The sequence below is a fragment of the Nerophis ophidion genome, linkage group LG01 (assembly GCF_033978795.1).
Source record: "Nerophis ophidion isolate RoL-2023_Sa linkage group LG01, RoL_Noph_v1.0, whole genome shotgun sequence".
Taxonomy (NCBI): Eukaryota; Metazoa; Chordata; class Actinopteri; order Syngnathiformes; family Syngnathidae; genus Nerophis; species Nerophis ophidion.
In genome coordinates this window covers 54,403,848-54,426,778 of record NC_084611.1, presented here as the reverse complement: position 1 = coordinate 54,426,778, position 22,931 = coordinate 54,403,848, and the positions used below count along the sequence as shown (strand labels likewise).

The 22,931-nt window shown below is 43.5% G+C and overlaps 1 protein-coding gene and 1 long non-coding RNA gene across 27 annotated transcripts in view; one reads left to right on the top strand and one right to left on the bottom strand.

The window, feature by feature from the left end:
- Positions 1 to 22,931, bottom strand: part of rims1b (regulating synaptic membrane exocytosis 1b) — a 225,161-nt gene that overhangs the window by 44,875 nt on the left and 157,355 nt on the right. For 10 of the 25 annotated variants that reach the window (XM_061907362.1, XM_061907409.1, XM_061907397.1 and 7 more), the window contains 3 exons: positions 18,876 to 18,995; positions 14,498 to 14,587; positions 2,836 to 2,901 (listed from right to left, as the gene is read on the bottom strand). The exons of 2 other annotated variants lie outside the window; for them this stretch is intronic. In XM_061907362.1, coding sequence (XP_061763346.1) covers positions 2,836 to 2,901; positions 14,498 to 14,587; positions 18,876 to 18,995 — 276 coding nt within the window. The remainder of the gene's footprint in view (positions 1 to 2,835; positions 2,902 to 14,497; positions 14,588 to 18,875; positions 18,996 to 22,931) is intronic. 13 more of the 25 variants (XM_061907403.1, XM_061907449.1, XM_061907456.1 and 10 more) reach the window with 3 other exon arrangements.
- The window catches only part of LOC133557235 (uncharacterized), a 90,682-nt gene that overhangs the window by 60,292 nt on the left and 7,459 nt on the right, over positions 1 to 22,931 (top strand). The gene's annotated exons all lie outside the window — the stretch shown is intronic.

The following is a 22,931-nucleotide window of genomic DNA, read 5'->3' as shown; positions in this document are numbered from 1 at the left end:
TTCATCTGGTCACAGAACGTTCCTCCAGAAGGACTTATCTGTGTCACATTTTCAGTAGACCATAATAAATTCATAAAAGAACCAAACTGCCACGGGTGTGTTTAGGTAGCGCGCTGGGAGGTTTGTTTCCCCGGGATGCAAACGGACTACTCTGGACAAGGCGTGCAGGTAAAAACTTGATTTAATTATCCAACTGTAGGTACGTGGACTTTGGGGTTGGTTTTCTCGGAATGTAAAGGAAAGTTGGTCCGGGCAAGGCATTAAGGTAAGGACATATTTATTTATTACTATAAAACAGGAACAAAAGGCGCGCACAACGCGGAAGTACAAAAACTTGGCTAATGAAACAAAAACTTGCACAAAGGCAGAAACTATGAACATGAAGCAAAACTCGTTAACTGTGACATGAAAACACAAAACTTACGTGGCATGGCAAGAAGCATAACTGAACAGACATGAGTATCAGAAGAACAATGGCATGAAGTGAACTGAGGTAATGTCGCCAGGTTGACTTCCTGGCAACTATTGGTTAAAATGATAGTGACATGATTATTGAAAACAGGTGCATGACTCAAAATGGGAAACAGGTGAAACTAATGGTTGCTATGGTGACAAAACAAGAGCGTGAAAAAGCAGGAACTTAGTGTCCAAAAACCAAACAGAACATGACTTAAACAAAACATGATCACAGACATGACACCAACAAGCGTGCCATGCCTATCGACACGGAAGTTAAGGCAGAGATTAGGGCATGAAACATCCACAACTTCCGTTGCAAAGCATGAGCCAAACAAGAAACTGTGGCATGACACCCATAATAACGCCAGGTTGACTGACTTGCAGGCTTAAATAATCGTCTCTTGATTAGAGTCAGGTGAGCGTCCAGAACACAAGAGGCAGGTGAAACTAATACGCAACCATGGCAACCAAAACAAACAAGAGAGCACAAAAAAACAGGAACCAATGGAGTCAAACTAACAGAACATAATGAAAACATGATCCGGACCGCGGATCATGACACAAACTTCACAAATGTCTTTTGTGACCAACCATTATGTGCTCCAATCACTCTATCATGAAAAAAATAAATTGTAGAAATTATTGGAAACGGAGCTTCACGGTGGCAGAGGGATTAGTGCGTCTGCCTCACAATACGAAGGTCCTGCAGGCCTGGGTTCAATCCCAGGCTCGGGATCTTTCTGTGTGGAGTTTGCATGTCCTCCCCGTGAACGCGTGGGTTCCCTCCGGGTACTCCGGCTTCTTCCCACCTCCAAAGACATGCACCTGGGGATAGGTTGATAGGCAACACTAAATTGTCCCTAGTGTGTGAATGTGAGTGTGAATGTTGTCTGTCTATCTGTGTTGGCCCTGCGATGAGGCGGGGACTTGTCCAGGGTGTACACGCCTTACGTCTGATAGTAGCTGAGATAGGCGCCAGCACCCCCCGCGAACCCAAAAGGGAATAAGCGGTAGAAAATGGATGGATGGAATTAATGGAAACTCAAGACGGCCATGACATTATGTTCTATACAAGTGTATGTAAACGTTTGACCATGACTGTATGTTAGTGAATGTAGGGTTTTTACAAACAGTGTATCTATATTTAATGTAACTCCGGTCGGTTGCAGTATTTTTACATGGAACAGCACCCTTAACAGAAACAGAGCATAATAAAAAAATGGTCTACATTCATGATCAGTTAATAAAAGTACACTATATTGCCAAAAGTATTTGGCCACCTGCCTTGACTCACATATGAACTTGAAGTGCCATCCCATTCCTAACCCATAGGGTTCAATTTGATCTGGGTCCACCTTTTGCAGCTATTACAGCTTCAACTCTTCTGGGAAGGCTGTCCACAAAGTTGCAGAGTGTGTTTATAAGAATTTTCGACCAGTCTTCCAGAAGCGCATTGGTTAAGTCACACACTGATGTTGGTCGAGAAGGCCTCGCTCTGTGTCCGTTCTAATTCATCCTAAAGGCATACTTGCCAACCTTGAGACCTCCGAATTCGGGAGATAAGAGGGGCGGGGAGGTAGCGGCGGGTGTATATATTTTATATAAATAATCGGTTCATGAATGAGTATACCACAGAGGCCACCGTGTTCAATGGATTAGTCTGATCTACAAAATTTGCAGGCAGCATACCCCTTCCCCTTCGAGCTGTCCTGGATGAACTGAAATTATTTTTTTCCAATCATTTTGGAACTTGCGTACTTCTTCTTCTTAGTCGTCGTTGCCATGTCTCTTCTTTATCCTTCTGCTTCGTGTTTGTTATGTTTTTGGACATTACTACTTACAGTAGTTTTGAAGCAATGCATGATGGGAATCCGGATGTTATATGTCGGTGTATTCACATGCCGGCTGGGATAAACACACGCTGAGAAATAGGTCCGTGCCTGCCTACTTTATGGGTTATAGATAAACCTATTGATAACGGAGACATATATAATAGTCTCCTTTTCAGTTGAGAGAGGACGCTAAAGGCAGTGCCTTTAAGGCATGCCCTTAAAATTGTTGTCCAGGTGGAAATCGGGAGAAATTCGGGAGTTTTTTAGGAGAGGCACTGAAATTCGGGAGTTTCCCAGGAAAATCGGGAGGGTTGGCAAGTATGCCCAAAGGTGCTCCATTGGGTTCAGGTCAGGACTTTGTGCAAGCCAGTCAAGTTCATCCACACCAGACTGTCATCCATGTGGTCGGGGTAAGTGATTTTTGACACCTGATTCTGATCATTTGGATGGGTGCCCAAATACTTTTGGCAATATAGTGTATGTTATGTAAACATGAGAAACAAACACTATGAAATAATGAGTGTGAGTGCATGAACACTCTTACCTGTCACCCTCCAGGGCTTTTTTGCTGCCCTTTGGACAGTTTGGACTTGCTGTATTGCTACATTGCCTGTCATGGTAAACAGGGATAGTCCAAAGAGAGAGAAGAAGAGGAGAAACAGACATGATATGGCAATGATAAATAATATAAAAAAAGAATGGTTTGTTGCGCAATCGTACAGTGTACACCAAGCACGGTTTTTGTTTAGTACTACAAGAGCGGAATTAGTCCGTCACGAACGATTATAACAAAGTCCTTTGAAGCCAAAAAAATGCATACAATCGGAACAAGCACACAGCAGAAGCTCAGGTGCAAAAAAACGGGTGATGAAAACACCTTTTGCGGTCACAAAGGGTTCAAAGCGCTGCTGGTCACCACAGCCGTCACACCCAATCACCAACGCACGTCTTACAGGATATATGTCAACATGTCGGGTCAGGCTAGATACCTGTCTTCCTCAGGGGCCACATGTTCTACTAAGATCCTGGGCCTGGGGGGAATCTCGCAGGGCAAAGTATTGGCGCACCTGGAAATGCGGAGTTATTTACTGAGAGAGGTGGCAACGAAAAACCAATGATATTGCTTGAAATTTTTATTTTTTGCAATGTTGCCTCAAATTGTCATGCATCATAATTCATAAATAAACAAAACATTAAAATTTGCTTACAATGGAGTCAATGATAGGTTCTCCATTGCACCCGTAAAGCCATTTAAATAACTACCCGGAAACCACTAACAACACTCTATTTACAGTTTGTGACCTATATTGTTATTATCAGCACTTACGCAGACGAATAATTTTTCGTAGTGCCGTGATCACAGAGCTAACGTGCTTGTGCTGCTATATTGACATAATCAGCTGGTGAGCTTTGTCCTCTGCATTCGACCCATCCCCTTGTTCACCCCCTGGGAGGTGAGGGGAGCAGTAAGCAGGAGCTGTGGCCGCACCCGGGAATAATTTTGGGTGATTTAACCCCCAATTCCATCCCCCTGAGTGCCAAGCAGGGAGGTAATGGGTCCCGATTATATAGTCTTGGGTATGACTCGGCCAGGGTTTGAACTCACAACCTACCAATCTCAGGGCGGACACTCGGTTAGAGGCCACTGAGTAGTGGCTACTATATTGGGTGAAATGAGTGTACAAGTGAGTATATAGTTATTTCATGTTCAAGAGGGCTCTAATTATGTTAAAACATATTTATATAATTCTAAACAGTGTTTTTATGCTCTTAACTATGAAAAGCTTCAATTAACCAACCAGCGACTTCGCGGAATTTATTTTACTACGGCGTGGCTTGGACCTGGCTTGGTCTTTTCGGTCTTGCCTCTTGTGAGGGCGGTCTTATTTTTTCCCACTCCCTCTTCTCCCAGCTTGCTCTCTTTGTTTTTGTCTTGTCTTAACTTTTTTGAAGCCTCTTTCTTTGCGCTGTCCTCAAATCTAAACATCAGACATGGATATGATCAGCTGGACTCTTGACGCAATTGACAATATATTTTCTACGACGAAAAGAGGTTCGGGGGAGCCTGGCTGCCCTGATGGAACCATTGCTGCGGGGTACGTGAGAGATTCCTGGGACAAATGGAGAATCATGTGCCTCTCAGTCCTTTCCATCGAGGACGTGGAAGACATCTACCTACTTGGAACCGTGATCGCGGGGCACTTGCTGATTGGGCTGGGCATAGCTCTGGTGTATCGTCAAATTCGTAAGACGATGGCAGCCACTCAAGGAGCCCAAAGGCTGTTCGTCGCAATGGATGGTTTGGGCAGGGCTGTGGGAACACAGACTGCTGCGATTTCTGAACTGAATCGCAAGATGGATCACATCATGGAAAATCTTGCTGAAAAGGAAAATTGAATTGAATTTGAGAGCACCCAGCATGGACAAATAGAGCAGACAAGTCATTGTTTTGTCTGCTCGCGGAAAACAAACATCCTAATGTCATGATCCACGTCTTGGATCATGACATATTCTGGTTTTGGTTCTGTTTATCACATTCTGTCTTCCTCAGTTCTTTGTGGCACTTCCTGGTTTTGTTTCTGTTGTCATAGTTACACATTTAGTGTCACCTGTCTCTGCTTTGATCACGCGCACCTGCCCTTGATTATTTATCTCCCTATATATGCCCGCCTCTGTTTGACATTCAGTCTTGGACTCTTGCTTGCTACACGCAACAGCTGACACCTCTCTTCCAGCATTGTGGTAAATCTGTTTTTGTATACTTGTTAGCTTCTATGCTATTTTGTTTGTTTATGTCCCTAGCTTCCACGCTAGCGCCCTTTGTTTTTTCTAGCTCCCAAGCTAGTTCTGTTGGTTTTTGGTTAGTGCCTTTGTGCAAGTGAATTTGTTCTTAGTTTGTTTTATTATATAAATAAATTATTTTCCCTAACCTCACGCTGTGTTCCATCTCCTGCTGCACCCACGAGAGAACAACTCATCACCACAATGCCACCGAGACGTCACAGAAGAGTCCAAGCAAGTAAATGTTCTCTCGCAGCCGAAATAGAGGCATTTGATGAGTTCACGGGGCAGATAGCCCAAGCAATGGAGGCGGGGACTTTTCGTCACACACCAGAGTGGATCTGGGAGCCCGGAGACGTCTCCAGGCTTCCCCCGACGCCTCTCGACTCGATGTGGTCCCGGCTCGCACGCATCAGCAAGGGCGGAAGTCACGGGGAAAGGCTTCGCCTAGCGACAGAGACGCGCTAACCCCGCCATCACTACCTCATGGACACAGCCAGTTCCAACCCGTCCAGGACTCACCCTACATGTCTGGTAATCCTTTTTTTTGTCCTTCCTTTCAATCCTCCGGCTGGCCTGTCAGTCACAGTTATCCAGCCGTGACGTCACTCCTCCGACGTCTCCTCAGGATAGTGGAGATGAGGAATTTTTTTTGAAACATGCACTCCCTCAGTCGTCCACAGGGGATTTAAATGAAGCCGTCACGCTTCTTAAGGACATTTGTTTTGAGTCCCAATATAAATCTTTATTTTCTGGAACGCCTCTACCTGTGACTTGGCCCCCTTCCCCAGTGACTGTTCCGTCCTCCCTGTCTACCTCTTTCTGTTCCTCCCCCCACCCACCGCTAGGGGTAGTTTTAGACCATGGACAGCGCGTCTGGCATCCACTTGTGGAAGGGGGGGCTCGTGCTGGTAGCTGTGCTACTGAGGTAGCACAGCGGCGTTCAGCCAAGCCTCTTCCTCCACAAAGACCTCCTCCACCGGTCTTTCGTCCCGCCAGGCCGCAACCTCCTATACGTCCTCCTTCACCGGTATTCCGGCTAGCTTCTCCTAGGCCGCCTCCACCGGCACCACGGCTAGCTGTAGTTAGCCCTGGCCTGAGTCCTAGCCTTAGTCCTAGCCCAAGTCCTGGTCACAATTATAGCCATAGTTCGAGTCCTGGTCTCTGTCCTTGTCATAGTCCCAGTTTTAGTCATAGTCTTAGTCATAGTTTTAGTCCTTGTCATAGTCTTGTTCATAGTCTTAGTCCTTGTCCTAGTCCGACCATAGTTCGAGTCCTGGTCCCTGTCCTTGTCATAGTCATAGTCTTAGTCCGAGTCCATGTCATACTTCTAGTCGAGGTCTGGATCCCACTCCAGCACCTGACTTCACGCTGGATCCCACTCCAGCACGGGACTTCATGCTGGATCCCACTCCAGCACCTGTTCTTCAGCTGAGACCAGTGCCCGCTCCTCGGCTGAGACCAGTGCCCGCTCCTCGGCTGAGACCAGTGCCGGCTCCTCTGCCGGCTTCTGCACCTGACTCGTCTGCTGCGGCGTCCGTACCTGACTCGTCTGCTGCGGCGTCCATGCCTGTCTCCACGACGACGACGCCTGTCTCCACGACGACAACGACACCTGATTCGGCTGAAGCAACCGCCCCGTCTTCGCCTGCTGTTTTTGGGCCTGCTTTGGCTGCAGTCCCCGCACACTCGTCTGCAGCTTCAAAGCCTGCCATGACGACGGCGCTGAAGCACCCTCCTCCACGTTGGCCACGGGTGTGGCCTCTACGGGGTCGTCCTCCTCGCCCGGCGCTTCCTCCTCCACGTCGGCCACGTGTGTGGCCTCTATGAGGACGCCTCCCAAGACTTTCACGGCAGCGGCGTTCCATCCGACGCCGCCACATGGCTTGTCCTCTGTGGATTCGGGGACATGCAACCTGGCGACCCTCCACCGTGTCCTCCCTCCCTTCATGTTTGGACTTTTTTGTGGGGGGGGGGGTTCATGTTAAAATTTTGGGACATCTGGTATCTGTCCCTAGATCCACGTCTTGGATCATGGCATATTCTGGTTTTGGTTCTGTTTATCACATTCTGTCTAGTATTTGTCTTCCTCAGTTCTTTGTGGCACTTCCTGGTTTTGTTTCTGTTGTCATAGTTACTCATTTAGTGTCACCTGTCTCTGCTTTGATCACGCGCACCTGCCCTTGATTATTTATCTCCCAATATATGCCCGCCTCTGTTTGACATTCAGTCTTGGACTCTTGCTTGCTACACGCAACAGCTGACGCCTCTCTTCCAGCATTGTGGTGAATCTGTTTTTGTATACTTGTTAGCTTCTATGCTATTTTGTTTGTTTATGTCCCTAGCTTCCACGCTAGCGCCCTTTGTTTTTTCTAGCTCCCAAGCTAGTTCTGTTGGTTTTTGGTTAGTACCTTTGTGCAAGTGTTTTTGTTCTTAATTTGTTTTATTATATAAATAAATTCTTATCCCTAACCTCACGCTGTGTTCCATCTCCTGCTGCACCCACGAGAGAACAACTCGTCACCACAATGCCACCGAGACGTCACACCTAATCTACGATTTGACTCCCTCGAATGGCCTTGATGCTGTGGAAACAGGACTAGGCTGTTCTGAAAAACACCTCAAAGATGGACGCTTTTGATCTCCCTCCCTCATCAATGACACCTGGAGTCGAACTTTTGCAGATCGGCCTCAGTCTAAAAAACATTACATCCTCACACCCAAGACAATTGGGCATACATGCACACACACCCCACCCCACGCCTTCACCACCGCTTTTTCCCTTCGGGGTGATGGTCTGATGGCAGCGCGTCAAAGCAGCCTTCCAGGGCCCCAACTCCCCGCCCCTCTGTTGCGAGTTTGTCGTGATTAAATGTAACGTGTTTATGTGTGCATTGCATGGAGGTTTTTTTCCCACTCCAGACTAGGCCCCCTTAGGAGACCAGTCTAGATTGTATTTTTTTTACTCATCTTTTTCCCCAGTGTTTTACCTTTTTCCCACCTTTTACGGGGCGCCTCGTGGCGACCACTCAGCTTTGCTGTTCTGTAACCCTGTACACTGTTTGTTTGTCTAATCTTGAACGGGTTTGTGCTGAAAACAAAGTTTCGTTGTACTTGTGCAATGACAATAAAGACCTACCCACCCAATGGGCCACAATGACCGGCCAGCCCAACTGAAATATTCAGATGTGCACATCAAACCTTATAGGTTGTGTTCTTTTAGAACAGAGGGATAGATGTAAACATCTATCCAAGGACATGTCTACAAATGCCAATTTTGACAATTTTATCATAATCGGAGCTAGTAAAAGTTCATTCTCAATCATAAATAGTACCTTCCACTTTAATAGGTAAAGGGTTAGGACATAGTGGTCTTGTGGTTAGAGTGTCCGCCCTGAGATCGGTAGGTTGTGAGTTCAAACCCCGGCCGAGTCATACCAAAGACTATACAAATGGGACCCGTTACCTCCCTGCTTGGCACTCAGCATCAAGGGTTGGAACTGGGGGTTTAAATCACCAACAATGATTCCCGGGCGCGGCCACTGCTGCTGCTCACTGTTCCCCTCACCTCCCAGGGGGGGAACAAGGGGATGGGTTAAATGCAGAGAATAATTTCGCCACACCTAGTGTATGTGTGACTATCATTGGTACTTTAACTTTAGTTTCACCCGGAGATGGCAAAAAAGACATGAGCAAATGCTTGGCTCCACCCCCCTTTTTTATTTTTGTGAAGATTATGATTAATTCTTTGTATAAATGGGAATATATCAACATCCTAACAGTCAGCTTTCCAGTGACCGCAGACATTGTACAGCAAATGGAATTGTATTGTGTTCGTTGGCTCTCATGAAGTTTGCAGTGAGTAACAAGTAGAGATGTCCGATAATGGCTTTTTTGCCGATATTCTTATATATTGTCCAACTCTTAATTGCCGATTCCGATATCAACCGATACCGATATATACAGTCGTGGAATAACACATTATTATGCCTAATTTTGTTGTGATATGCCCCGCTGGATGCATTATTACAACTGTGTGTATAATAATCTATATCCAAGTGACTCACTCGATAGACAGTTGTGCATTTGATCCAGCTACCCCGTGACATTTTTTGGGGTTTATTTTGGGTTAGCATGTCCAAATAGCATGGCTCCAAGTTCCACAATAGCGTCAAAGTCAGGCCGACCTCATTTTCTCGGCTTCCGTCTTCTCCAATGTTTCACCCTGTGATCTTGCAAGCTTCTATAAGCAGCAGTTCATCCTCCGTATGTTCAGCTTCAAAAAGATAAGGTTGCAAATCCTCATTTGTCCCAAAAATAGTCGTCTTTGTTGTCTCTTACCAAGTCTGCCATGATTAGAAAACACTAGAGATGTTCAATAATGGCTTTTTTGCCGATAGCCGATATTCCGATATTGTCCAACTCTTAATTACCTATTCTGATATCAACCAATACAAATATATACGGTCGTGGAATTAACACATTATTATGCCTAATTACGTTGTGATGCCCCACTGGATGCATTAAACAATGTAACAAGGTTTCCCAAAATAAATCGACTCACGTTATGGAAAAAAATGCCAACATGGCACTGCCATATTTATTACTGAAGTCACAAAGTGCATTATTTTTTTTAACATGCTTCTAAATAGCAGCATGGAATTTGGGACATGCTCCCTGAGAGAGCATGAGGAGGTTGAGTTGGGCAGTGTTGGGGAGGTGTATATTGTAGCGTCCCGGAAGAGTTAGTGCTGTAAGGGGTTCTGGTAATTGTTCTGTTGTGTTTGTCATTCTTGTTTGGTGTGGGTTTACTATATGGCACATGTTTATGACAGTGTTACAGTTGTTTATACGGCCACCCTCAGTGAGACCTGTATGGCTGTTGACCAAGTATGCCTTGCATTCACTTGTGTGTGTGAAAAGCCGTAGATATTATGTGATTGGGCCGGCACTCAAAGGCAGTGCCTTCAAGGTTTATTGGCGCTCTGTACTTCTCCCTACATCCGTGTACCCCTCTGCATAGTGGCGTTTTAAAAAGTCATAAATTGGACTTTTTGAAACCGATACCGATAATTTCCGTCATCACATTTCAAAGCATTTTTCGGCCAAAATATCGACAGTCCGATATTATCGGACATCTCTAGTTTTTTCATGATGAATTTCGGCGTGAAATTTGCCAATGCCAGTTGGAGTCTCCTCACTCATTTTTGTGCTGAAGTATTCATTGATCTGACCACTGACCGTGTAGCGGTTAAAGTAAAAGATCTCTTATGGTCCAAATTAAATTGCATGATTAATTCAAGCGTGTACATGAATAATGCAATGCTTTTTTGGGGATTAATCACACGAGTTAGCTTGTTCATTTTGAAAGCCCAAATCGATACATTCCTTCTCAACTGCTTATCCTGTTCCGGTTCACAGGTGACACGGGGCCGATCCCAGACTGAGGCAGGGTATACCATAAACTGGTCACTAGACAATTACAGGGCACAAAAGGACAAACAACTATGGCTGTAACGATATCAAAATCTCACAATGCAATATTATCACAATATCATTGAGATGACTTGGAAAAAATGCCTTAGTTTGGAAAATTAGGCGCCGCTTACGTCAAGTGTAAACACACATTGTAAATAAACACACAACTAATCATGACATGTTGTATATCTATTAATTACCACCAAAAGGTATTTTCCAAGTGCAAAGACGAGTGAAGGAACACATACAAAAACAAGTAGCAAACAAACGTAAAAAACTTCAAGTTGTAATGCCTCACAAATTGATGTTTTCTTGGCTTTCAATAAGATTTTCCGGGTATAATTCATCAAGTGACTTCTCATGTTGCTTGTAGATGATGCAAAACAATATCTGTAAACTGTATTTGGTATGTCCGTCAAGTTTTGTCCTCTTTATTTTTCTTGACTGCAAAGCCAAAATGTGTCCAAACCTCCTTTTAACTGTGCGGGCGGATCCACTGGCTTAAGCTTTCCGCTCTGCAATACCGTTACATCCTTACAAACAACCATTCACTTTATCCCTTATCCTAATGAACTCTTTCCTTTTCCGAGCGAGAACCATGGACTCGAACTTGGAAGTGCTGGTTCTCATCCCGGTCACTTCATAGTCAGCTGAGAACCGATCCAGTTAGAGCTAAATATCCTGGCCAGATGAAGCCATCAGGACCACATCATCTGCAAAAAGCAAAGACCTAATCCTGTAGCCACCAAACCGGATCCCCTCAACGCCTTGACTGCGCCTAGAAATTCTGTCCATAAAAGTTATGAACAGAATCGGTGACAAAGGGCAACCTTGGCAGGGTCCAACCCTTACTGGAAAATGGTCCGACCAAGCTCTGACATTAATCATACAGGGAGCCCATACTCTCTGAGCACTCCCCACAGGATTTCCCGAGGGACACGGTTGAATGCCTACTCCAAGTCCGCAAAGCACATGTAGACTGGTTGGGCAAACTCCCATGCACCCTCAAGGACCCTGCCGAGAGTAGAGAACTGGTCCATAGTTCCACGACATGGACAAAAACCACACTATTCCTTCTGATTCCAAGGGTCGATTATGTGGCGTAGCCTCCTCTCTGGTACGGCTGAATAAACCTTACTGGGAAGTCCTAGTCCATGGTTCTCGCCCGGAAAAGGGTGGCGTGCCATCTCCGTGTTGGGGAAGAGACACTGCCCCAAGTGGAGGAGTTCAAGTACCTTGGAGTCTTGTTCACGAGTGAGGGAAGAGTGGATCGTGAGGCGTCTTCAGTAATGCGGACGCTGTATCGATCCGTTGTGGTGAAGAAGGAGCTAAGACGGAAGTCAAAGCTCTCAATTTACCAGTCAATCTACGTTCCCATCGCCACCTATGGTCATGAGCTTTGGGTTATGACCGAAAAGACAAGATCACGGGTACAAGCGGCCAAAATAAGTTTCCCCCGCCGTGTGGCGGGGCTCTCCCTTAGAGATAGGGTGAGAAGCTCTGTCATCCGGGGGGGGAAGCTCAAAAGAAAGCCGCTGCTCCTCCACATCAAAAGGAGCCAGATGAGGTGGTTCGGGCATCTAGTCAGGATGCCATCCAAAAGCCTCCCTAGGGAGGTGTATAAGGCACATCCAACCGGTAGGAGGCCATGGGGAAGACCCAGGACACGTAGGAAGACTATGTCTACAGGCTGGCCTGGGAACGCCTCAGTATCCCCCCGGAAAGAGCTAGACGAAGTGGCTGGGGAGAGGGAAGTCTGGGATTCCCTGCTTAGGCTGCTGCCCCTGCGACCTGACCTCATATAAGCGGAAGACGATGGATGGCAATGAACTCTTAATTTATTAATCAAAAATATTAAAACTCAATGATTTGTTGCATCAAATTACACACGGAGCTACCCAAGAATGTACAAAAATTCTTCACAAAAAAAAGGAACAAATACAACCTCACAAGAAAATCTAATCTAAAACATTTGTATGTACAAACAACACTTAAAACCTTCCTCATATTTATGCTAAGATGTCAAACACTATACTAATATGATCCACTTTAAGAGGCTGTTCAAACGGCAAGGAAGAAGAATCTTGATAAACATCTTGAACTTTGTGGAAAATTAAATATTATTTACCTCATATGTGAATCATGACTGGCTTCAGTATTAAGAGAAGTGTTGTATTCATTGGTTTACTTTTTGTTACAAACCCCGTTTCCATATGAGTTGGGAAATTGTGTTAAATGTAAATATAAACGGAATACAATGATTTGCAAATCATTTTCAACCCATATTCAGTTGAATATGCTACAAAAACAAGATATTTGATGTTCAAACTGATAAACATTTTTTTTTTTACAAATAATCATTTAACTTTAGAATTTGATGCCAGCAACACGTGACAAAGAAGTTGGGAAAGGTGGCAATAAATACTGATAAAGTTGAGGAATGTTCATCAAAAACTTATTTGGAACATCCCACAGGTGTGCAGGCTAATTGGGAACAGGTGGGTGCCATGATTGGAAATAAAAACAGGTTCCCAAAAAATGCTCAGTCTTCCACAAAAACGGATTGGGCGAGGTACACTCCTTTGTCCACAACTGCGAGAGCAAATAGTCAAATAGTTTAAGAACAACGTTTCTCAAAGTGCAATTGCAAGAAATTTTGGGATTTCAACAACTACGGTCCATAATATCATCAAAGAGAATCTGGAGAAATCACTCCACGTAAGCGGCATGGCCGCAAACCAACATTGAATGACCGTGACCTTCCATCCCTCAGACGGCACTGTATCAAAAACCGACATCAATCTCGAAAGGATATCACCACATAGGCTCAGGAACACTTCAGAAAACCACTGTCACTAAATACAGTTGGTCGCTACATCTGTAAGTGCAAGTTAAAGATCTACTATGCAAAGCGAAAGGCATTTATCAACAACATCCAGAAACGCCGCCGGCTTCTCTGGGCCCGAGATCATCTAAGATGAACTGATACAAAGTGGGAAAGTGTTCTGTGGTCTGACGAGTCCACATTTCAAATTGTTTTTGGAAATATTCATCATCGTGTCATCCGGACCAAAGGGGAAGCAAACCATCCAGACTGTTATCGGCGCAACGTTCAAAAGCCAGCATCTGTGATGGTATGGGGGTGCATTAGTGCCCAAGGCATGGGTAACTTACACATCTGTGAAGGCACCATTAATGCTGAAAGGTACATACAGGTTTTGGAACAACATATGTTGCCATCTAAGCGCCGTCTTTTTCATGGACCCCACTGCTTATTTCAGCAAGACAATGCCAAGCCACACGTCTTACAACAGCGTGGCATCGTTAAAAAAAGAGTGCGGGTACTTTCCTGGCCCGCCTGCAGTCCAGACCTGTCTCCCATCAAAAATCTGTGGCGCATTATGAAGCGTAAAATCTGACAGCGGAGACCCCGGACTGTTGAACGACTGAAGCTCTACATAAAACAAGAATGGGTAAGAATTCCACTTTAAAAGTTTCAACAATTAGTTTCCTCAGTTCCCAAATGTTTATTGCGTGTTGTTAAAAGAAAAGGTGATGTAACACAGTGGTGAACATGCCCTTTCCCAACTACTTTGGCACGTGTTGCAGCCATGAAATTCTAAGTTAATTATTATTTGCAAAAAAAAATAAAGTTTATGAGTTTGAACATCAAATATCTTGTCTTTGTAGCGTATTCAACTGAATATGGGTTGAAAAGTATTCCGTTTATATTTACATCTAAGACAATTTCCCAACTCATATGGAAACGGGGTTTTTACAATTACAATATCAGACCAGGAGTGAACTTTTGGCCTGTACTGTAAACATGACAAGTACCGTGATGTGAGGACAAATAAACTATGGCGAAAAGGCCATGCACATTTTTTTAAATGTGAGAATATGTTTAAGTCGGTGTGCACAAATTATGGACTTTGTTTTTTGAATACCTGTCTCTGTCAGAAGAGTGAAAGTTGGAGTCTGGTCTGAGACATGTGGTGCTGGCACTCCTCACTCTGTCCAGTGACGGCTGCAGGTCGCTGCACCCAGCGTAACATAGCAGCGGAGAAGTAAGGTGGAGGTCGGCGTGGAGACGGCGAGGAAACAAGCGTGGACATGGTTGGAAACAATGGTCGAAAATAAGAGAAAAATGAGTAAAGGGGAAAAAAAATTATATGGGTGGGGAAAAAGGGACAGAGAGACATAAGCAGGGGACAAAGAGAGGAAGGAAGACCGTCAGACAGTGCAGAAACATGTGCTCTGAGGCGCCATCTCCATTTTATCATCGCTATACATCCACACGGATGAAAGTCTCCCGAGTTGCCAGGGAAACCAGGTCTAAGTGGGAAAGAATGTGCCAGTCGAAGGTGGAGAGAAGCCAGCGTTCACGTCACCACTAGAACGCGCATGTCCTCTGCTGCAGTGTTTCTAAACCTTTTCACATTTTTTGGATTGAAAAAATCCCAAGGCACACCTCCGATAGAAAACATTTAAAAAAATGAAACTCAGCAGCCGGGATTGACGGTAAAAAGTCTTTCTGGCAGTTGTTGGATATGAATTCAAACCATAACCAAGCATGCATCAATATAGTTCTTGTCTCAAAGTAAGTGTACTGTCACCACCTGTCAATTCACCCACTGACTTATTTGGTGACGTCCTGGGTGTAGTGTCTTGCGCTTCTATTTTGGTGGCTTTTCTTGTTTTTTTTTATTTTCCTGTCTCCCTTTGAGAGATATCCCCCCCCCTTCCCACCCGCTTTGCAATCAAGTCTATTTAAGTTGTGCTGGATGCCATCCTTCTTTTTGGGGACATTGTCATGTTACGGATGTACTTTGTGGACGCCTTCTGCTCCACACGCTGCAAGTCTTTGCTGTCGTGGACCCCGACTTAAACAAGTTGAAAAACTTATTCGGGTGTTACCATTTAGTGGTCAATTGTACGGAATAGGTACTGTACTGTGCAATCTACTAATAAAAGTATCAATCAATCAATCAATCAATCAGTCCAGCATTCTGTTTTTCTTTACTTTGCAGCCAGTTCGGTTTTAGTTTTGTTTTGCAAAGTCAAGCTTCAATGCCTTTTCTTAGGGGCACTCGCCTTTTGCTTATTATTGGTTGAAGCGTTCGATACCTTTTTACCTTCACCCTGCCTTCCGGATATTGTGATCGCAACAAACCATGTTCCCGACTAGTGTTGTGCCGATACTGGTTCCAAAATGATTTTGATACTTTTCGGTACTTTTGCAAATAAAGGGTACCACAAAAAAAACAACAATCATTGGCTTTATTTTAACCAAAAGTCTTAAGGTATATTAAACATACCGTTTTTCCTTGAATTGCCGCCGGGGCGCTAATTAATTTAAAACTTCTTCTCACTCCTGCGCTCACCAAAGGAATGCGGTAAAAGTAAGCACGCGCTAATTATTTTAAAACCTCTTTTCACTACGGCACTTACCAGAGACATGCAGTAAAAATTTGAGTGTGATGTAAGCTTAGACCTTAAATCCTACTGAATAGCTCTTAATCTTCTTCCCTTTATGCGATTTCAAATTACCGGTATTTAAATCAACCTCCTCCATTTTGAAAATGATGACAGGGGAAGTGTCACGAGTTTGACCAGGCGGTAATACTAAGCATGCGCTAATTATTTTGCGAAGCGAGTTTGACCCGGCAGTAATTCATGGCAGGCGCATACTATATGCCCTGCGGTAATTCAAGGAATTACAGTATGTTTCTTATATATACAAGTACAACCCATTTACCATTTACTTATTGCAAGTTTGTCCTGAAATAAAATACTAAACACACTAGACAAGTTGTCTTTTAGTAGTAAGTAAACAAACGGAGGCTCCTAATTTAGTCTGCCGACATATGCAGTAACATATTACATATCATTCTATTATTTTCTCAACATTATTAAGGACAAATGGTAGAAAATGATTTATTAATCTACCTGTTCATTTACTGTTAATATCGGCTTACTTTCTCTTTTAAAATGTTCTATCTACACTTCTGTTGAAATGTAATAATCACTTATTCTTCTGTTGTTTTGATACTTTACATTAGTTTTGGATGATACCACAAAATTGGGTATCAATCCGATACCAAGTCGTTACAGGATCATACATTGGTCATATTCAAAGTCCTCATGTGTCCAGGGCCGTATTTACTGAGTTTATAAACATAATATGAATTTTTTTTAAATGAAAGAAGATGTTGTGATGCCAAAAAATATTGACGTAATCATAGTAGTATCGAATAGATGCAAGCCTGTACTTGTTATCATTACAGTGGATGGCGTTTGTTTACATTTTGATGCTGTAGAGAAGCATGGTTAGCTGTTCCTCGTCCTGCAGAGATGATACTTGTAAGATACATACTTTTTTTGTCCCCATTGAGATGAGGATTAGTGATTTAAGAAGTCGCAAAAACACTGCCGACTGCGGCTAGACTTTAGCCGCTAGCTAGCTAACCATGTCTTAAAGCACCTCTTTCTGTTTCAGTGTTATAACTTCGCCTTTATTGTTAGTTTTTAAACCAAAAATGCGTCCGTTCTCCTTTTTCTGTCTACACACTGTGTCTGCTTGTAAGTACTCTGTGATTGTGCGCTGCCGAACATGCTCATCTGCTGGTAAACCAGCAATGACACGACGTGACGACGGACGCCGGGGTTGCGAGACCGGTACGGTACAGAGGCGCTATACTACTGAAAATGGCGGTACTTAACTAATACCGGTATACCGTGTAACCCTATTCCCGACATCTACAAAGCAAAATTAGCAGCCTGCTGCCACCTACTGATATGGAAGAGTATTACACTAGACAGCACAGACACTCAACAATGGCACATTATTTGCAGATTATAATTACTGGTTTGGCCTTCTTATATCTCTTTAATATCGCTCAAATTTGTTCCGTTTTGTCCACTAGCCACGCTGATATCATTGTTCTTGCGTTCGTTACGTCTCGTCTGGATTACTGTAACGTGTTATTTTCGGGACTCTCACACTATTATGTTAGATCCACTACGGACTGATTGATTGATACTTTTATTAGTAGATTGCACAGTTCAGTACATATTCTGTACAATTGACCACTAAATGGTAACACCCGAATAAGTTTTTCAACTTGTTTAAGTCGAGGTCCACGTTAATCAATTCATGGTACACTATGGACTGGACTCTCCCTATTATGTTAGATCCACTATGGACTGGACTCTCACTATTATGTTAGATCCAATATGGACTGGACTCTCACTATTATGTTAGATCCATTACGGACTGGACTCTCACTATTATGTTAGATCCACTACGTACTGAACTTACACTATTAATTTAGATCCACTATGGACTGGACCCTCACAATATTATGTTAGATCCACTATGGACTGGACTCTCACTAGTATGTTAGATCCACTGTGGACTGAACTCTCACTCTTATATTAGATCCACTATGGACTTGACTTTCACTATTATGTTAGATCCACTATGGACTGGACTCTCACTATTAGGTTAGATCCACTATGGACTGGACTCTCCCTGTTATGTTAGATCCACTATGGACTGGGCTCTCACACTATTATGTTAGATCCACTATGGACTGGACTCTCCCTATTATGTCAGATCCACTATGGACTGGACCCACACTATTATGTTAGATCCACTATGGACTGGACTCACACTATCATGTTAGATTCACTATGGACTGGACTCTCACTATTATGTTAGATCCACTATGGACTGGACTCACACTATTATGTTAGATCCACTATGGACTGGACTTTCACAATATTATGTCAGACCCACTCGACGTCGATTGCATCCGGTCTCCCCTAGAGTGTCACCCACATCTGCGGTCCTCTCCAATGTTTCTCATAGTCATCCCACTGGGTTGAGTTTTTCCTTGCCCTGATGTGGGATCTGAACCGAGGATGTCGTTGTGGCTTGTGCAGCCCTTTGAGACACTTGTGATTTAGGGCTATACAAAATAAACGTTGATTGATTGATTGGTTTGCCCCCCCCAAAAATTAAATAACCCAATTAGGCAAAATTACATGATCTCCCACGGCACGGTGGTTGCAAAACACTGCTCTACCGTTTCTTGTCACGTGATGAGGCGCAGGAACAACCGTTATTTCCAGCAGATGGTCGGCTCACTGCGATCGCATGACATTGCACATAATGGTTTCAGGCCAAGAGCTTCGCATGGACGATGACAAAAGGCTTAAGAGTTTATTTTCCGTCACCGTTCCATTTAAAGAAAGGAGGGACATGGTCGGAATAAGGAGAGAGCAAACGTAACATGGGGGTCGGGGTTGGGGTGTTCTTACCTAACTGTGACCTCGTCAGTGAACCTGAGCACACGGTGTGCAAAGATGTTACGATGCATGTTGTTGCCCCCCTCTTGCCTTTGGGGCGGCCTGCTCTTTAGGCATGCAGGGAGGGTGGAGCTGTGCAGCCAGCAGCGCCCATGAAATGCAAGGGGAGGGGGAAAAAAAACAAAAACAAAAAAAACATGTACAAAAGAAAGGCAAGGAAAGACAAAAAATGACATGCTTCTAACACATATGAGTAGAATGGAAATAGGTTCACGTTCATACTAGGGGCAGGGTTAAACATGGTTCTCTGCCACTGCGAAGTAAACATTAGAGTGGATCGCCAGTCGTTATATAAGAGTTGCATTCACTTCCACTGACTGGTTACATATAGGAGGCGGTTACATATGATGCTGATTACGTAAAAGCCGTAAAGCCGCTGAGTTAGCATGTGTTGAAGAAATAGTCCGCATCCGTGAAATGTATAGAGTGGAGTACAGCTAAGTTAAAGTTACAGTCACACACACACTAGTTGTGGTGAAGTTAAACTCTGAATTTGACCCATCCCCTTGTTCACACACTGGGAGGTGAGGGGAGCAGCGAGCAGCAGCGGTGACCGCGCTCGGGAATTATTTTGAGTGATTCAGCCCCGAATTCCAACCCTTGATGCTGAGTGCCAAGCTGGGAGGTAATGGGTCCCATTTGTTATAGTCTTTGGTATGACTCGGCCGGGGTTTGAACTCCCAACCTACCGATCTCAGGGCGGAATCTCTAACCACAAGACTACTGAGCAGGTCTTATCAGCTAATCAGATACAGTTCAAGTTAAAGTACAACCAAACACACACACACACACGCACACACACACTAGGTGTGGTGAAATTATTGTCAGAATAGAGTGTCCGCCCTGAGATCGGTAGGTCGTGAGTTTAACCCCGGCCAAGTCATACCAAAGACTATAAAAATGGGACCCATTACCTCCCTGCTTGACACTCAGCATCAAGGGTTGGAATTGGGGTATTAAATACCAAAAATGATTCCCGGGTGCGGCAACCGCTGCTGCTCACTGCTCCCCTTAACTCCCAGGGGGTGATCAAGGGTGTTGGGTCAATTGCAGAGAATAATTTCACCACACCTAGTGTATGTGTGTCAATCATTGGTACTTTAACTTTCTCCTCCTGATTAGTCTGTCTTCTAAAAGTAAGTTATTGCTTTGTCCTTTCACCTCAACCAGGAGGTTATGTCTTTGTTAGTTAGTTTGTAACATAACTCAAAAAGTTACAGGCAGATTTTGAAATGTCGGAAATGTGATGAAGAAGTAATTATTTCAATTTGTGGGTGATTCCGATCAGGTTTATGATACGTCTCTCTCTGCGGCCACACCTCCACCCACAGCGACAAAATTAGTTTACTCCATTTATTTATTCTGTTATAGAACAATAAGTTAAGGGCTGATTTAATTAAACCTTATATATAACCTAAAATATCAGAAATGGGATAATGAAAAACTGATTAGCTGTATGGGAGGTCATTTGGGATTCTTTACTATCGGGAGTTAGATGTCTGGGCTCTACGAATGATTTTGTAGTTTTTTTACTCTTTCTTTCAATTTGAATACTTTATATTACTATATTTTCTTTCATACACCTTCCTTTCAAGAACGGAACCCCCCTGTAATCTCTCACACAGATCCAGTCCTAAAAATAACCAATTAAAAATGTATCTACTTACGTTTAAATCGTAAAAATGTCCTCGAGAGACTGTCAAGGGGTTTTAATTTGTATTTCATGATGGCTTCATGTGTCTATACCACTTCCTAAAATACCAACCAAACCAGTTTTTACACAGAAAATCCTAGACTGAATGATAAGCGTGGGACGGCGTGGCGCAGTGGGAGAGTGGCCGTGCGCAACCCGAGGGTCACTGGTTCAAATCCCACCTAGTACCAACCTCGTCACGTCCGTTGTGTCCTGAGCAAGACACATCACCCTTGCTCCTGATGGGTGCTGGTTGGCGCCTTGCATGGCAGCTCCCTCCATCAGTGTGTGAATGTGTGTGTGAATGGGTAAATGTGGAAGTAGTGTCAAAGCGCTTTGAGTACCTTGAAGGTAGAAAAGCGCTATACAAGTACAACCCATTTATAAGTGGTTGAGTTTTTGTATACTGTAGGTATCGACCAAATGGTACTACTGGGTACAGATTCATGTAAAATCAAACAATACCATTATTTCAATACCTCTGGTTAGGGATGCACAATTGTGGCCAATATTTAAAAAAATATATATGTATAGGTATTGAAATCACAATTTTAAACTAGATGACGCAGTTTCTGTAGAATCCGTCAATGCTGTAGCTGAACTGAATGAAATTGTTTTAATGTCATGATCCTATGTTATGTTCTGTTAGTTTTAGACTTCATTAGTTCCTGTTTTTGTGCACCCTTGTTTGTTTCAGTTACCATGGCGACTTATGATTTTCACCTGCCTCTGGTGTTTGGGACGCGCACCTATTTCCAATCAAAAGACTTTCCTTTAAGCCTGTTTTGCCAGTTAGTCGTCCTGGCGACATTGTGTTTTCATGCCACAGTTTATGTTGTTTGTTCCAAGCCAGAGTAAATCTTGTTTGTTCCAAGCCATAGTATATGTTGTTTCTTTCATGCAACAGTTTTGTGTTTTTTCCACGTCGTAGTTTGTTTGTCTACCTCATCCACTGCCAAGATTTCTCAAGTTAACAAATTTGTTCCTACCTGCTACCTTTTGTCCGGAAAAAGTCTGTTTGCATCCCGGGAGAATAAACCTCGCAGTAAGCTGCGTAAACCCCACCGCCTCATGACAGTTAAGACAGTTTAAATATTGAAGAGCTGATTCTGAACTGAAATTCTATTGCAGGCCCGGGCAATTATTTTGACTCGGGGGCCACATTTAGAGAAAAAAATGTGTCTGGGGGCTGGTATATCTATTTCTAGGGACATTAATACAAAACCTCACAATAATCTCCGACTGAATGCTAAAAACGTTATGACAGACCGCCTTAAAAAATGTGAAATTTGGAATTTTTGTATTAACGATAAAACACTGAATATTGACCAAATGTGAATATCACACCCCCTTTCAATCGAGATATGTTACAATCAAGTGAAACGCAACAAAAATGCAACAAACAGTGAAATATGAATGTGAAAGGTACAAAATAAACCCGCCTACAATCTGATATATCTGATACATCACTAAACTTTAGAACTCTGTTGTGAAAATATGATTCCCCGTCTGTGGAAATGCTTCCCGCCCAGACTGCTTGGGGCCTCATCTGAGCTTCTGTGACGTAGATTACCATAGTAACTAATTAGATTGCCATAGTAACTGGTACTGTATATCATCCAAAAGCACAGATTCCAACCATAACGGTCATTAAAAAACATCATAATAGCAGCTACACTTTCCATCTTAAAGATCGAAAAAAAATATTTGGGAATGTCCCGCGGGCCAGATTGAAAAGCTTAATGGGCCGCATGTGGCCCCCAGACCCTAATTTGCCCAGGGCTGTTCTATTGGAACGTAGAAATGGTTTGAAAGTGGAAATCGTTTTAAAGGTTAAACATGTTTTGACGGGTGAAGAGCCAAAGCGGAACCGAAATATTTGATTGATTGATTGAGACTTTTATTAGTAGATTGCACAGTTCAGTACATATTCTGTACAATTGACCACTAAATGGTAACACCCAAATAAGTTTTTCAACTTGTTTAAGTCGGGGTCCATATTAATCAATTCATGTAGTATGAATGAGATAGGCATTAGATAACAAAATCCCTGATTATTAGGTTAAAAAGTACAAGATTAGCTAAAATGTTAGCATAATACCTTGCATGCTAACATTGGTATAGTAACAGGGGAACAGCTAGCGTACTTCTTAGATGGCGCAAGGTAAGGAAATCCATGATTATCAAGTTAAAAATTCTAAAATTAGATAAAATGCTATCATAATACCATCCATCCATCCATTTTCTACCGCTTATTCCCTTTCGGGGTCGCGGGGGGCGCTGGCGCCTATCTCAGCTACAATCGGGCAGAAGGC